General features: G+C 43.3%; 2 protein-coding genes across 3 annotated transcripts in view; both read left to right on the top strand.

Annotated features, from left to right (window-relative positions):
- The window catches only part of LOC119656307 (probable ATP-dependent RNA helicase DHX35), a 68,288-nt gene that overhangs the window by 13,704 nt on the left and 37,840 nt on the right, over positions 1 to 16,744 (top strand). The window contains exon 2 of one of the 2 annotated variants that reach the window (XM_038062749.1): positions 9,955 to 10,172. In XM_038062749.1, the coding sequence (XP_037918677.1) occupies positions 9,955 to 10,172 (218 nt within the window). Of the gene's footprint in view, positions 1 to 9,954; positions 10,173 to 10,517; positions 10,700 to 16,744 lie in introns of those variants that run through there. The other variant, XM_038062751.1, reaches the window with a different exon arrangement.
- The window catches only part of LOC119656308 (ceramide phosphoethanolamine synthase), a 30,371-nt gene continuing 23,665 nt past the window's right edge, over positions 10,039 to 16,744 (top strand). Inside the window, exon 1 of the mRNA XM_038062752.1 lies at positions 10,039 to 10,172. The gene's annotated coding sequence lies outside the window, so the exon portion shown is untranslated. The remainder of the gene's footprint in view (positions 10,173 to 16,744) is intronic.

A 16,744-nucleotide genomic window follows, 5' to 3' on the forward strand; every position in this document is an offset into this window, starting at 1 on the left:
TTAGAACTTTCTGTTCTTGGAATCATATTCATGGATGGGAGAGAAAACCTCCCAGCCATTAGTAAAACTTCTCAGTTTAGTGCTTTTTAAGTGGAATTACTTCTGCCAAGGTTGAAATCGATATCTAGGGCATTTAACCCGGTCTCAACATTGGAGGTTGCGGTGATTATATTCCGTAGGGGAGGATACAGCACCAGAACATGCTTATAATGTTAGGCCCTCTATCCACGAAGGGAATTCAGTGATGCACACGTTATCCAGCCTTGAGTTTCTCTAAAGAGATCGCAGCCTGTTGACGTTTCTTACACGTAACAACTCTTCGAATAATCATTCCATTCGTCCCCTTTTTGCATTCTAAGTAAAAATCGATCGAATTTTATTCATCATTACGAATATTGCAGCGTGGGAGGGATCAAAACAACATATCGAATTGGATTTTGTCAACCACGAGAATAGAGCTAAATTGGTAGGCCCACATATAAGGGTTTCATTCAAACCCAAGCACGGAGGAAGGGGATAAGGAAAGAAAATGAATAAGAGAAGTGAGGCGAAGCTCCAAACTTCATACATAGGGGAAGAAAACTTCGAGAGGTGGGACAGGAGTTGTGACAACAAAGACTACACGGTCCGCTGAAATGCGCTTTAACTCTTTTCAGGACTTCCCGGAGCGCTTGCACTTCTTCTCTACTGTTCTGCAACTCACCCGGCGGATATTTTGAGAGAGTGGGTTTCACTGCATGGTGTTTTTTTTTGGGAGTAGGGTAGGTGTTTGCGTTTACGCACAGAGTGTTGGACTCCCGCAACAGCACGCTGGCGGACTACCAACTAAACACCTCCCTGTCATCAGAGAACTAGCCTGGAACCGTTTGACACATTACTTCGGGCTAGCCCTCCCGCTCTCCCGGCTTTGGGAGCCTTCAAGTCAGGGAATTCCTTTCACCAACGGGAGGGGAGGGGAGGAAGGGAGTTGTTGTTAGTTCAGGGAACCCCTTACCGTCCGATCCCTCCGCAGGTCGAGTTCAATCTTCTTCGTAATAAGAAGAGCCTGAACATAATGCGCAATACGATTCCAGCTGCCAGCGCTCTTCAGCATCTCTCTGACAATGTTGTCTGGAGAGAGCTCCCCTGCGTCTGCGTGAAGCTGCTGGCGGAGGCCGTCCCATCTCTCGCAAGAGAAAAAGGTGTGTTCAGCGTCATCCGCCACTCCATTGCAGAACATACAGAACATACAATTCCCAATCCTGTGCAGATAAGACTGAAAACCTCCATGCCCACTTAGAAGTTGGGTAAGGAAGTAATCAATCTCACCGTGCGTTCTGTTCAACCATGGGTCTAATTTGTCGATGAGCCGCGCAGTCCACTTGCCCCTTGGCTCATTTTGCCAAGAAAGTTGCCACTCTCTAAGGGTGCATTGACGTTCTTCACGGGCAACCACTTCTCTCAAGTTTTCGCCCTTACGGCGATAGATAGCTTTGCGCTCCTTAGCAAGGAGGGCAACGGGGATCACTCCCGCATTCACCATCACAGCCGGTTCGGAGACAGTGCGATAAGCGGACGCCACTCGCAAAGCCTCTGCACTTGAGCAAGGCGTTTACGATGCACCTCCTTGTCAAGGGCATCAGCCCATACCTCCGCACCATAGAGAAGAACGGACTGCGTTGCTCCCATGAGGAGACGTCTCCTAGTTGATATGGTGTAGCAGCAATGGAATTGTCACCCATCTTTAATGTGTGACCTATACATTGTTACATCCGCTTTCTGATCACATCATCCACGAGTAACTGGCCTGTGCGCCGACTATTAATGGAGGTAGGTAGATTGCGATGACTCCTCAGGCTGACAACTTTGATTGTGTTGATGTTTATCTTCAGTTCGACCCAATTTCCCCCTCTTTCCGAATCTGGAGCAATTTTCCCAAGGTCCATGACCCGATGAGCATCAGTCATCAGCGTAGTCGAAGCGTCTGAGGAAAGATGTAATCGTCGTGATATTTGGCGCCATCGTATGTTGCTCTGATAACGAGTATTAGTTTCTCCGGAAAGCCTCGCCTGCGTAAGGCACATGAAATACGCACTCCGTTCATGCTGTCGAAAGCCTTGTTGAAATGGATGAAAGGCAAGTGAAGCGAAGATCTTAACTCAACATTGACGTGGTCAATGTAGGAGAACACAGAGCGGAAACCAGTCTGCTCTCTGTCAATCAATCTTTCAAGATGCTCCTTGATCCGTTCCAAGATTATTTCAACTATTATCTTTGCGACGGTAGGAAGCACACATATCCTTCCAGCTGTCGCACTCAAAACGGGTGCCTTTTTTGGAACTTCAATGATTGTCCTCTTCTTCCATTCTCTGGAAATGGTCTCGGATTCCTATTTTCGTATAAATGGAAGTATTAGCACTGCAAAAAATGCAAGAGCAGCGATGAATAGCTCTGCGGGTGGACCATGTATTGATGGTCGAGTTGATTTCTCTTCCATTTGGAGGAAACGTCCGTATCCGCATGTTACGGTAACTAACCATTTCATTTCAATTCAACACGCAAACGAAGGTAAGCGGCCAATAATTTTGATCCCTTTCGAAGCCGATATCAGCGCTTCTCTTGTTAAATACATCCAGAAGACAACTCCCAAAATCTGCTGCTGATTGCAATGTATTCAATTTGATTGCTCGTACAGGTCGATCAGTTAAAACCTAACTAAGTAACCCGCCCACCGCAACCTGTGCAGCCGAATTTTATCCATAGCCAGACGGTCATGGTACCGCTCATAAATTTCGTCGTTATATAGGCTACGGAATCGTCCATCCTCATGTGAGGGGCCAAAAATTCTTCAGAGGATTCTTCTCTCGAAGGCGGCCAAGAGTTTTTTGAGGAATACATAAGGACTGACAAGATCGTAGGCTTGTACAGGAAGAGTTTTGATCCTATGGTGAGACGTTTCGAGCGAAACAATTTTTTTGTAAGCTGAAATGGGCTCTGTTGGCAGCCAATAACCGTGCGCTCATTTCATTCTCATAGCTGTTATCGGTTATGATTTCCGACCCTAGATAGGAGAAATTTTCAACGGTCTCAAAGTTGTAGTCTTCTATCTTCATTGTTTCCCGCCTGCTCGATCTGGACATATTCAAATATATATCGAGGATGTCTAGCATATGCTTATATTACAATGAACTGACCGAGAAGATTGCTCAAAAAGATAGAAATTGGCGGTTGTCTGCATATTATAAACTCTATTTCACGACTACGATCTTCGATTATCGAGAACGGGCTAAGATTAGTTTCTCAAATGTATGCACGCTCCACGACAACGATATCGAGAGTACCCAGAACTCTAGCTTTCTCCAACTCAAGCGACAATTCCAACAATATAATCTGAACGCTCTGGGCCTCTGAAATTTCCCTCTTACGGCGATATCTTTTTGCATTCTGGAAAGTCCAGTGATAGCAGACCAGAATTCGATCTCGGGTTATTTCTGACGGCTATTACAAAGCATGCTCTCTTGACCTGGGAGACTTCTGACTGCAAGATTCCAGTCGAAGTTAGGAAGCGTCACAATTGTACAGTGCTATGCTCCAACAGGAACTTCCGATGTAGTGGACCAGGATGCTTTTTACGAGTAATTACACGCAGCTTAAGAGAGGTTTCCTAAAGGTGATATTGCGATTGTGATGGTGGACTCTGACAACACCTTCCTCGGGCATGTGATAGGGATGTATGGTTTTGGCGATCGTGACGATAATGTTAGGAGGTTTATAGATTTGTGCAGGTTCAACCGCCTCGTCATTGATGGTACACTGTTCGATGATCCTCCCCGGAAAGTTTATAAGTGCACTATCTATGATAGAAAAAGAAAACGAGCCAACCCCTGCCTGAGATGAGGCGATGGCGTAGGTCAGGACGGCAGACAGCTTTTAGGGATATCGAATTAGTGGACCTCGGCGCAAAACCGGGGTGTCTGGAGTTCCTTATTATGGCAGCCCTAGACCGGACACCAGTTGTTGCGTCCTTGATGACGATGATTGAAGTATGTGTTCATTCCTACTGACATCGGAAACAACGAAAGGCTCCACTTCTGTGGAGTCTACTGAGCAACTCACTACTATGTGTACTGCAAAATATACTAATATACGCCCAAGTAGGTCTCATGTGGTAAAGTGGATTTTTGATTCTTATCAATAGATTGATGTTTGCCTATTCGTCTTTAGTGCTATGAGTTAAGGTGAAACAGCTTTTGCACTGTCTAGGTGTAACCAGTGCCATGAACACGATATCCAGCGCAACTCCGCATACACTACTCATTTTTAGGAACAGGGTAGATGAATGCGTTTGCGCACAGAGGTTTAGATGCCCGCAATGATGCGCCGTCAGAATACCAATCAAACAGCTATCCATCATCAGAGAAGTAGCCTTGAACCGTTTGACACATTACTTGTGCCCTTCCGCTTTCTCGGCGTAAGGAAACTTCAAGTCAGGGACTTCCAACAGGAGGGGAGAGGAGAAAGGAAGCTGATACTTCAAGAAATGCCTTGGCGTCCGGTATCTCCATCGGACGAGCTTAAGAAGAACTTGAATGTAACATGCAACATCACTCCATCTGCCATAACTTCACAGCATGTCTCTGACAACTTTGTTTGGAGGCAGATCTCCTGTGTCTACATAAAGTTGCTGACGATGCCCATCCCACCTTCAACAAAAGAGGAAAAGGTGTGATCCGCGTTGTCCGCCACTCCATTGCAGAACACACCATCAGGACTTCGCGCCTTCCTTCCTTGTCAAGGGCATTAGCCCATACCAGCGTAGACCAGAAAAGATCGTCTGTCTGCTGCTGCTCTGATTTGCTTGAAAACATTCATCTTCGAGTTGAGCATTTAATTAAGGTATTCAATCGTTGGTTTTGATCCTATAGTCAACTCGCTTATCGATATGGGGCGCATGTCCTGGATTCTCTTTCTAGTCAAGATGACTATTTCGGTGTTTTTTCAGTACAAGGCTGAAACCATGAGCAACCATCCATCCGCTTACTCGTCGCATTAATATTCCAAGTCTGTTTCGCGCACCCCTGACGTGATCTCTATCATCCGGTTGCTCAATACCCGTAAGAGGTAGTGTGAATTTTGTAATGTGCCTCGTTAATAATTTTCGATCTTACAAAATTTAAGACATTTCTGACATTAAGCATTACGAGGAACACTATCCGCCCAGATCAGCAGCTGTGTGCTTCAGCTCGATGAAGCGGGTTTCAGTGCTTAATGTCCGTACAATGCGGTTTACCTAGTTGGTTGTTTCTGCCACGTCTCGATTTTCCAGATGCTAAGTTTATATCCAAGTCCTCATGGATCCCCATTTACCTCATTGACTAAGTCCTTCTACTCGCAGGTCTTGCTTTCGTTTATCACGCTGTGAGGTTTAATTTTAGCTGATTTGTACTCTGCAATTTTGGTGCTTTTCTCCTCCTAGACGGATAACCTTGTGCCAAATCGCCACGTTTATAACACTCGTCCAAGAAGAGGCATGTGCCGCCTCTCCTGGCCGGGTAAACTATACCAAATGGCCCAACTTATGACACTCCTTTCGTAGGTCTGCAATTTCCGCCGTCAACCAGCACATAGAAGGCTTGACTGGGGCCCCTGCGATTCATGGAAGCTTCACAGGCCGTCGTTATTAGGTTCATTTCTGAATTCATGGAAGTGTCAGTTGCAATGCCATCACTCCCCGTAGTGCCCTCCATCGGGACTGTGCCTGTTCCAAGTGGTTCGTCGAATCTCCCGGTGTTCCACGTGTAAGGGGAGCACCAGCCTGGTGCACGCCGGCAAGTAACCGCAACCATTTCAAACGCGATATACTGGTGGTAACTTGCTTATGACTTCCAAAACTCGACACGCATCCATCGACGAGGCCCTTGATTCCGACGCGATATTTACGTCAGGGATGTTTTCTTCGCAGCTTGAGCGTCGGAATGGAGAGTCCGTTTCCTTTTGGAGTCTGGGCGAGACATGCACCATTCAGAGGTTCTAGCATTCAAGGCACCCACTACCGAAATTCGCCCCTCCGCACTCAAAGTGACGTCCTTCAGCATTGAGCCTGCGTCGAAAGTCGTCTGATTTGTTTTTACGTAAACGTTAAAAAACGGTATCCCTAATCACGGAATCCAGACAAAACCATACTCTTTCTGCCTTGAGCAAAAACCCGAAGTCGAATGCTGCCCCAAATCCAGATGTCAGCGGTGCCCGATAAGTCGAGATGCCATGAAGCTAGGTCCTTATTCCGATACTGCCAACGAGCTGCCCTGCCAAGTTGTGGGTGGTTGCACATCGGTGCATGTTAAATTCTCATCTTTCCAGTTCTGCCCTGAAAAGTGGACCCCGCCCGAGGCCGCAACGCTCTTACCAGACGCGCCACGATCCCTGCAGAGAACGTAATTCTCTTTTTCCGTGCTTGGTGCCTACCTGATTGCATTCACGGCATGCTGCCCGCATGTTGGATCCCTGGCAAGTTGTAGACCCCTGTCGATAGTTCAAGCACCTGTAACGCTTGGTAGCTGTTATTCGCATACGCCGCATCCAATTTTGACTCATCGCGTATTATTTTGCGACTTCCATCACAACGAGTTTTTGACCTTAAGAATTGAGAGAATTGATACCAATCCGGGCGTTAGTTATCTTTGAACATTCACGTTTGATGGCTTCCTCAACTTCGACCTTTTCTATAAGGCAGTCAAGATCTCGGATTTCTAGAGAGCATATAGAATCTAGAATAGAAACGAAGGACTTCTCTGCCAGTAACGCCTTGACCGACTGGCAGAAGGTATTGTAGTTGTTTTCAAAACTAATTCAACGAGGACTTCGCCCCACTTCGTTGCCCGTATGGAAGACACTTCTGCTCTACTGTCTTCGGGCCTCATTTTATAGCGGATTTCACTGAGAACTTCCGTAAATCTTTTGCCTTGCATTGATTTAATGAGCACAGCCAACGGTCGAGTCCTTTTTCGTTTTCTCGTCCTTTCCGTTGATAATTTGTCATTAGCAATCGTCTTGGCTTTGGAAGATGGTTTTCTGAAGGCGTGGCGTGTTGTTTCCTTTTGTCCTTTTTTTCCTTCTTTTTTTTTGTCCGGAAAAATAGTTGGATCGTCTTCTTCTATCCCTCTGTCTGCGATATGTTTACAGCTTAAAATATTCTCAGCGGGAAGTCCATCTATTCGCCTAAACAAACAGGTGCGGTCCAGTAGTTCCAGTTCCATCAGCCGCCTTTGGTTCTGCAGGAACGTTGCCGACCGCATACGCTTCACCACCGTCGCGCATTTCCTGATGTGTCTTTCATCTTCGGCTCTGGCGAAGACAGTCAACTGCGCTCCTACTTGGCTTGTATCCGAATCCTCCTGCTCAAGTCAAGCAATTCATTCCGGAACAGAAATACTGCACGGTACTGGGTTTGCGATTCCCACACCGCCAGTCACACCACTTTGCAAGACTTCCTCTTTATTTAAGGCTTCCGGTGTTTCGTCTTGTGTTTCAGCCCTTGCTGCCTCTTTCGCTGAGCATGCGACGTACTTTCGCACTGCGTCCAAACGCAGTTAACTATTCGTCCTTCCCCGCTATTTCTTCGAATTTCTGAACTTTTTTATTCTCCATGGAAATCATACCATCGCATTGTGTGCAGGGGGGGGGGGGGGGCTATAATAATCAGGAATGTAAAGGGTGTAAGCTCGGGGACAAAGCCAAAACCCAGTTCGCTAATTCCTGGCCTACGTCGCGAATTAATCAGGGCTTGGTCGGCGTAACCCGATTTATTACAAACTATCCGATCAGGATCCCAAAGGCATTCACACCACAACTACCCCCTTGCCAAAGCTAGACTCAGCAGACGTCAGACAGAGGACTTTCGGGAGACATAACTTTTTAAAGGGAATGGCCGCCACGGGTTTTCATCGGAGTGAAAGACACCCTCCTTCGTTCCTCTTCCTCCGGAAATGAGATAATGAGATTGGAATTTCAACCTTTACTTTGGAAATTACGAGTATATGCCTAACATAAGCGGATGTTCTTGACAATACCTCAATATTCACGTAGATAGATGGTACCCAACATTCTGAAGTGAAAAGCCAAAGAATCATAAAAATACGTATGACATTCAACCAACACAATAGATTCCTAGAGAAGTAGGACGACGTCTGGCTGTCGAAGATTGATGTGAAAACAATATAAAACTGAATCAACTAACCATAACCCATATTTGCGATTAATTCAGATTTAATAAAAAGACCATAACCCGGAAATCCCACAATCAATCAAATAGCTCCGTCAGTTTGGCGGCATTGACTTCTGAATAGTCATAAACCAACGAAAACTAAACTTCTTCGCAGAGCGATATGAATTTACAACATATTTGCAAATAAACGACAGACGCTGCCTTATCACTCGCATGTGTAGTCACAACATTCGCAACGCTACAATAGGACTCTGGCACGAATCCATAAAAATGTCGTGTCGATAAGATAAGTTTTCCAATCTTTCCCACTCTATTTTAATGGCACGCCATAATCAAATTGAAAATTGATTACCGCTACCTTTTTGAGTGTCGTTAGCCAGGTGCTAAACATTGTCTTCGAAATTGTTGATGACCAATAACTCGGTGTGGGAGTGTGTGCCTACTCAAACCTCGCCGGCCTCATCAATTCATAATTGAGCAGGTGGCGCTGAGTAGATTGGTTGGGAATCAGGACACTAATGATATTGATTATTAGGAACTACACTCTGGGATGTCCTTTACGCGGCGGGTTCTTTTCTGACTACGAAGGGTGAGTTAGCATGTTTGCAGTAGTTCAGCCAATTCCTTTGGTGATTATCTCATTGAATTCTGCGCCCAATTCGAAAACTGCATCCATTGCGTTGGGGAAGCAAGACGAAGCGCAATCAAGTCTCCGCGGCCAGATTAAGCGCAACAAGTAGGAGACGCAAATAACCCGCTTGCTATGCTGATGCAAATTTAATCTATTCCCGTGCAAGCGAACGTTGCATTGTATCTGGTAGCGAGCATGGAGAGCTTGCCGGGCTCTTGGGGATGTTACATGGCTCACAGCCTATTCAGCCAGCACGTGGATTCTAACGGCTGTGTTCAGTTGGCGTGGAGTGATTCATCGCGTGATGTGTTCATAGAAGTTATCTTTTCAGTGATTAAATTATACAATACGGCCCGCTCCTCGCAGCTACTCAAAGACACGTTACGTTCATTATTCATAAAATAATAAAGGAAAGCGTACACACAATTACCGACTGCCCAACTTAGTGGCCAGTTGTAAACCCCATCAGATTAAGTGAGAGCAATACAAAGTAAATAAAAATAGAAAATAGAAAAACTAAATCCTCCCATTCGTGAGCCCCAACGGAAAATGTATTTGTACAGATAGTATGGCGTTCAGAGCTAGAACAAATTCGGGCGGTAACGCTTGTTGTAGTTTTGGACTTGTGCACCCATTTAATAATTCATCGATCCAAGGCGCTTGGCGTTAGTTGGTGTACCTACAGACGATATCGTTCTATTAATAACTCCCAACAGCGTAAAATATTCAGTAAAAATTCAGATAGTGTGAAGAAAGGAGATTTTGTCCGTTCATTCAGTTTTCGCGTGCGAATTAGAACTTTGCGAGGGAGGTCGGGCCTGAGATGTAAATACTTAAGGAATGGGGTAATGGCAGAAAATATCCGGCGGAATGTCGAGTGGCCCAGCGAAAATAGTGCGATAAAAGTTTCATTTGAATGGGAGCCTCAGCGAGGAGCACATGCACTGCGTAGCAGAGCAACGTGTTAAGAAACTGTCCTAACACTCCACTAATGTCGACTCTATCACGAAACGAATATAAATTCCGATAAGATAACGATTTATCATTCTTTGGTATCAATCGAATCTCAAATTCCCAACTCCATTGGCAAACATGTAATTCATCTGTTGATGTTTTTTAGATGACGATTCTTACGCATCGGAACGCGACGCTCAACCAACAGACGACCAGGTGACATCCTTTGTGTTTAATGCATATCATTCGCTATCCATCGATGCACAACGGGAGAATCTTCCTATTCGCAAATATCGTGATCAAATACTGTATTGTTTGGAGAACTATCAAACATTGATACTGGTTGGAGAGACAGGCTGTGGGAAGAGTACTCAAGTGCCGCAGGTAAATATTTTTCAAATATAATTTCAATTTTGTTTCACAACTACGCAGAAATCGGGATCAGAGCGACTAATATTGGATTTCTAAACACTAAAACTGCAGAAATGCGGTGTTGAGCTTGTGTGCAACGATGGAAACTATTTGATTAGCGCTGATCGGAAGCCAGGTCAAAGTGCATGTGGTCGGTTCCGCTTTTCCAGAACAGTCGTTGGTGGTTGCACTTGGAACCCATTACTTGCATATTCCACGATTGTCATGAGGTTGTACATTTCAGAATTATTTCAATAGACTTCCAAGTGCCTTTGCCATATTCACGCTTCATCCATGAGGACTTTGAACCTTGTTTGAATTGTGCTTTCGGCGGGCTTTCTTCTGTAGGATTGACAGTGAAAAGTGAACATTTGGTGATTTCATAAATGAGAGTGTTGCATGACATTATCGTGTTAAGATCTTGAGTTAACAGCTTTAATTCAAAGTTTGTTCACTTTTGATAAAAAATGTTCGTGGTATACCCAAAATTCCAATCTTCTGTAAGTTGTGACTAATCACCCACTGCGAAATTAGAGTCGAAGGTATAAAAGAATAAACTCGACTAAAGGCGATTCTGTAGATTAGCTCCGAACTAAAATACACGCTTCAGTGTACTTCTCTAACATACAGTTCGCGAATTCTTGTAAATTATGCCGTCTTCGAGTATCCAATTTAATTTAACTAGTTCTGTCGACATCAGGAATCGATTAACGAAAACAAAACGGTCTTTGAAAGCTGAATATAAGTCACAATATTGGAAATATCACCGCCCTTATACGGACCTACTTTCCTAGCTTGACGTTAAAATAACAACATACCAGAGGCAAATTTATCATTTTTTGAGCTCTATGCAACAATCAGTAAACAATGTTACCTTCATGAACAGATTACCCGATGTTTGCGACCTTCTGTTCACTGTCAATCAGTTTGGACATCTTATATTTTCCTTTAGTATAAACGAAGTCAGATACTAACTTTGCTGATCAAGGCAGTTGGAAATCACAGTGTTCCCTTACATTTGACAGCTACGAGAACATGATTTTATAAGATGTTTTACAGCATAGCGTCCATGAATAATTCAGAATCCCGATCGTATTGTTAATTGATTTATCAGTCAGTCACAAAAGACATTGCTGCTATGGTGGAACCAAAGCTTCTCCAATCTCAAAAGGGTGATCAGAGGTCTTCAACATCTGCCGGCTCGCCGCGCTTCGACTATGATCTTTTTCGCTTGACGTTGTCGTACGTGATCCACTTTTCATCACCAGTCACCATCCGCTTCACAAATGGGTCGAATTCGTTCCGTTTCAGCAGTCCATCGCAGGCGTTGATTCGATCCAAGAGATTTTTTTGCGTCAACTCGGGTGGCACCCAAACATCCAGCTTTTTTGGAATCCAATCTTCTGCAAATGGTTCCAAACGGTTATATTGTCTATACCCAGTTCCTGGCCAATCGAGCGAATGCTCACATGCCGGTCTACTTGGGTAATTTCGACGATTTTATCGGTTTCTACGAGGATTGGCCTACCAGTATGGGGTGTATCTTCGACATTCATTACACCAGAACGAAATCGATCGAACCAACGCTGTACTGTGCGAATCATCATCGGGCCCATAAACTTCACAAATTTTTTCGGCCGCCTTCGTTGCATTTTTACCTCGCAGATAGTAAAAACGTAAAATATGACGAATTTCTTTCTTAGTGGACTCCATCTTTGACGCGCTATTACTTGGGACTGAAACGTTCGGTCTCCACAGTGTCAAGGAGACACTTATAGCACAGATTGTCGTCTCCAAATCGCCGTATAGTATGATGCGATGCGATGCGATAAGTACAACACAAGATATATTTAAATGTCGCCATCTATTGACAAAACACGACATTTATTTTTCCCCAATCCAATATATACACATTTTCTTTTTCCATTACGACTCATTTTTCTCATTTTTCTTCTCTTGAGGATCTGCCAAATTATATTAACAAGTCGGAATACCGGAAGCTGGACGCTTTGGGTATAAACTTTTTGCGTTCATCTTATGTGAGAAACTTCTGCGCACATTTTTTCATCCGTATATAGCTACAAATCCAACATATTCCTTCATATTTTTCTAAACTACAAGATATCCATACATATTACAGACATAGATATTATTCTCACCCTAAACGAACAACCTGCCTATTACCAAGTACTGTACATATCCATTCATATATATAATAAATTGATAGTCCTTATATTTCCGGTTTGCTTCATACTCAAAAGCATACATTTGTACATAAATAGTACGTACATTGAATACCGCAGGTTTAATGTACTAATATATCTATCTGGATTAGCTATAACTGACTACCTAACTATATATATATATACCAACATGCACACATATGTCTGTCCGGAGTAATTGATATTGCTATACGAATGACCCATAAACTTAAAATAGAATGTTTCTTTGTGACCCCCCATTCATGTGAGCTCACTTTGTTGTGATTGATGAAATGATATTGGATGATGACGTCATACACGTTGTAGAATGCACGAAATTCACAACAAATGGCAAAGTTTCATCCTCTATAGCTTTGTTAATAATGGTTGGATTTTCTTCAAACTTGACCAAATTGTATCTTATGTCCTTTCTAGAAATGCAAAATTTTGTAGTTCTAACATGAATTTAAGAGGGGGGAGGGTTTCCGGTTAAATTTCTAAAATATGCTAATATACTTTATTTGTGCAGATATCGGAACGGGATGTATTTTGAGGCCTAGATTCTGTTTAGATACACCACTGTGATTTTTTTTCAAATTTTTCGGTTGGTTAGGTTCTGAGAACGAACCTTTTTTAACCCTCACTCCCCTACGTTGCACCCGATATCAAATGTGTGGCCAGTTTCGAAAAGTACTAATTGAGCCCTTTCATTTGATACCCCACATGACTACATTCTGTGAAAAGGCACCATATAGTGGCAGACTTTTGATTTTTTTTCAGATTTTTGGGTTGGGTAGTTTCTGAGAATGGGTCCGTTAAAGAAACCCCCCGCACTCTCAACCTTTCCAACAAATGTCAAAAACGGCTTCGGAAAGTACCAACCGGCCATATTTGATGAAAAAAAATGTACACTCCTCTTTTGCATGTCTCTCCCTTAAATTCGACGTAAAAGGATGTAACTCACTATATGCGTGAGCGTTCACAGTTCACAACCTTCCACCAAATTTGGTATCAATCGCTATAACTGTCTCCGAGAAAAATGCATGTGACGGACAGACAGACAGACAATGAACTGATTTTAATAAGGTTTCGTTTTACACAAAACCTTAAAATCATCTAACTCCTTATTCATGGCTTGACAACATTTTTCATTAAACATTAGTTTCTCCTCAAACAAACTCTTTCCAAGCTATACTTTTGTAGTATAGTGCTTTTCGGTGGCTATGCTGTTCCACATACAAGCAAAACAACACTATTTAGTAAATCCACCCTTTAGTCCGAACAAAATAGCTATAACTTTGAAATCAGCACATACTTTCCAGCTATAGTCGTTGCGTTTTGACCCTGCTTTGGCCCTTCTGAAATCTCAATTTCATTTTTAGTAAGAGATCAAGGAGCAGGCATTTCTTTACTATGAGGTACTGGTTTCGACATTGAAGGAACGTCAGCATATTGGATGTTGTGCTTGATTTTCGTTGTAAAACCACGTCAGTCATGCAAAAGTAGCAATCATTAAATCATGATTACTAGATCCGCGCCAGAAAGCTGATACGTCAAATGCCATTGGCATCTTGTTCCCATCCCAAGATATGAGAATAGCATGATGCGAAACACATCATCTTAATTAATTACATGTCCAAAATAAAGTAAATATTTGTTGTTTATCATTTCACACACAAACATAAGAGCACTTATTTCCTGCATTTGTGCGACGAGTTACACCAAGTGGTTCATCAACTTCTGCTCAAAGTATGGGACAGCGAATCAGTGCCTGACGATTGGCAACAGGTATTATCTGTCTTATATATAAAAAGGGAGATATCACACAGTGCAGCAATTATAGAGGTATCACGGTGCTGAGTACCATCTATAAGATATTCTCCACTATCTTGCTAGGCCGAATAGCCCCATACGCCCAGAACATCATTGGCCCATACCAAAGAGGCTTCACTCCAGGCAAATCAGCAACAGATTAGATTTTCTCTCTGCGGCAAGCGATGGAAAACCTGTTGGAATTTGGACACCAGTTGCACCATCTATTCATCGACTTTAAAGCCGTCTATGATAGCACAGCCAGGGTAAAACTGTACACGGCCATGAGAGAATTCAGTATCCCGACGAAATTGATAAGACTGACTAGGCTAACTCTGACCAATGTGCGAGGCCAAATAAAAGCAGCAGGATCACTCTCAAGACCATTGGACATCAACAATGGTCTACGACAAGGGGATACCCTATCATGCGTCCTCTTTAACCTGGCCCTCGAGAAAGTGATCCTCGATGCTGAAGTAAATGCAAAAGGTACGATCCTCTTTAAGTCCATCCAACTACTGGCCTATGTTGACGATATCGACATCGTGGGAAGAACGACCCGAGAACGACAAACTGCCTTCATCCAGATCGAGCAAAAGGCTATTGGAGCGAGATCTTGGGCTGCACATCAATGAAGGCAAGACAAAGTATATGATGGCAATGTCAGCACCGAAAACCAACCAACCAAGAACATCAAACCGCAGTGGTCAAACAGGAAGAATAAGGATAGGAGAATACAACTTTGAGATCGTTGATAATTTCTCCTATCCAGGATCGAAAATCACAACCGATAACAGCTACGATGAGGAAATCCGCGCACGGTTGTTGGCAGCGAACAGAGCCTATTTCAGTTTACAAAAACTGTTTCGCTCGAAACGTCTCACCATAGGGTCAAAGCTCTTACTGTACAAGACAATGATCTTGCCAGTCCTCATGTATTTCTCGGAGACTTGGGTTCTTAGCAAGAAGAATTGCGAACTCTTGGCCGCGTTCGAGAGAAGAATCCTCCAAAGAATTTTTGGCCCCCTGCATGAGGATGGACGATTCGGTAGCCTACATAAGGACGAAATCTATAAGCGATACCATGACCGTCCGGTTGTAGATAAAATCCGGCTGAATAGGTTACGGTGGCGGGTCATTTAATCCGTATGGATGAGGATGATCCCACTCGGAAAGTCTATAAGGGCAATATCTATAGTAGAAAAAGAAGACGAGGCAGACCCTGACTAAGATGGAGCGATGGCGTAGGTCAGGACGCCAAACAGCTTTTAGGGATATCGAATTGATAGACCTCGGCGCAAAACCGGGATGTCTAGAGTTCCTTATTAAGGCAGACCTAGACCGGATACCGGTTGTTGCGCCGTTGGTGATGATGATGATGATTTTGCAGTTGCGATCACAAATTGGTTCAGTAATTATGTTCTATTTTCAAATAAATATATACAAAGATATCGACGTTATCAAATAGAAACGATTATAAAACGTTAACTGTTTCTTATATGCCTAAAGGGAGGATAGTTGAAATAATGATTGACGTGTACCTCAAAGACTAGACGTGGTGGATACCACATATGTTTAGCACTTTTCATCTATGAATCATAGCCTATTTATTTCAGCGGGTAATCCTGTAACGCAGTGATCAGCGAGAATGATATAAGCTGGGTTATAAACAGATTTTCAACCTCTCTGCATATAAATCTTGCAACTCCAGACGGCATAATGCCAGTCATGTTTTTAAAACAGCTAAAAAGAGCTGCTACATGGCTTGTAGAGATTTATCGGAATTGTATTTTCCTCAGCCTTACACTGTACTCCTGGAGATGCGTATATGTGATTTTCAGACCGAAAGCGGACAGACGGGGTCATGAACCCGTGAAAGATTTTCGGCCAGTCAACTTCACCTCTTTCGTGTTAAAGATTCTAGAGTGAGTTCTGGACGTCCACTTAAGAAAGGTCTTGAAGAGCTCACCCATCTCCTAACTTTAGCATGCCTACCTCAAAGTGGCAGAATAATCCAATCTGATCTGCAAGGTAGCTGCTTGACCAGAGCTGAAAGTAGAGGGACGCCCCAAAATCCCACCCTCTCTCCGGTGCTCGGCTTGATAGCGATGGATGAAATTTTACGGACGATGACTTGATGAAGAATATTTCGTTCCGTTATCAACGAGATTATGGAAGGTACTTTGGGAAATATATGCCTTCAGGCGCCAGCTTCCGGTATTCCGCCTTTTTTTGGTATAACTGCATGCTCGGACCTATGACTGCAGTACTGAAACAAAATGAAATCGATTACGTATCATAGCATCTTGTACGCTTCGTAGGGTTTTCCTTTTAAATTGATTTTTGCATATTGTTCTGAATAAACAATAAAAACTTCAAGTCAATCAGACAAAAATTGTTCGACATGGGCCCAGCCAAATGGAAATTTATTGTTTCCGAAAAAAACATTTTCAAGTTTTAAGCACTCATTGGGAGTAATGAAAGTTTTTTCTTGTGTATGAAGCTTTGCTACGTAATTCTTAAGATATTAAA

This window comes from Hermetia illucens, chromosome 4 (genome assembly GCF_905115235.1).
Source record: "Hermetia illucens chromosome 4, iHerIll2.2.curated.20191125, whole genome shotgun sequence".
NCBI classification, from domain to species: domain Eukaryota; kingdom Metazoa; phylum Arthropoda; class Insecta; order Diptera; family Stratiomyidae; genus Hermetia; species Hermetia illucens.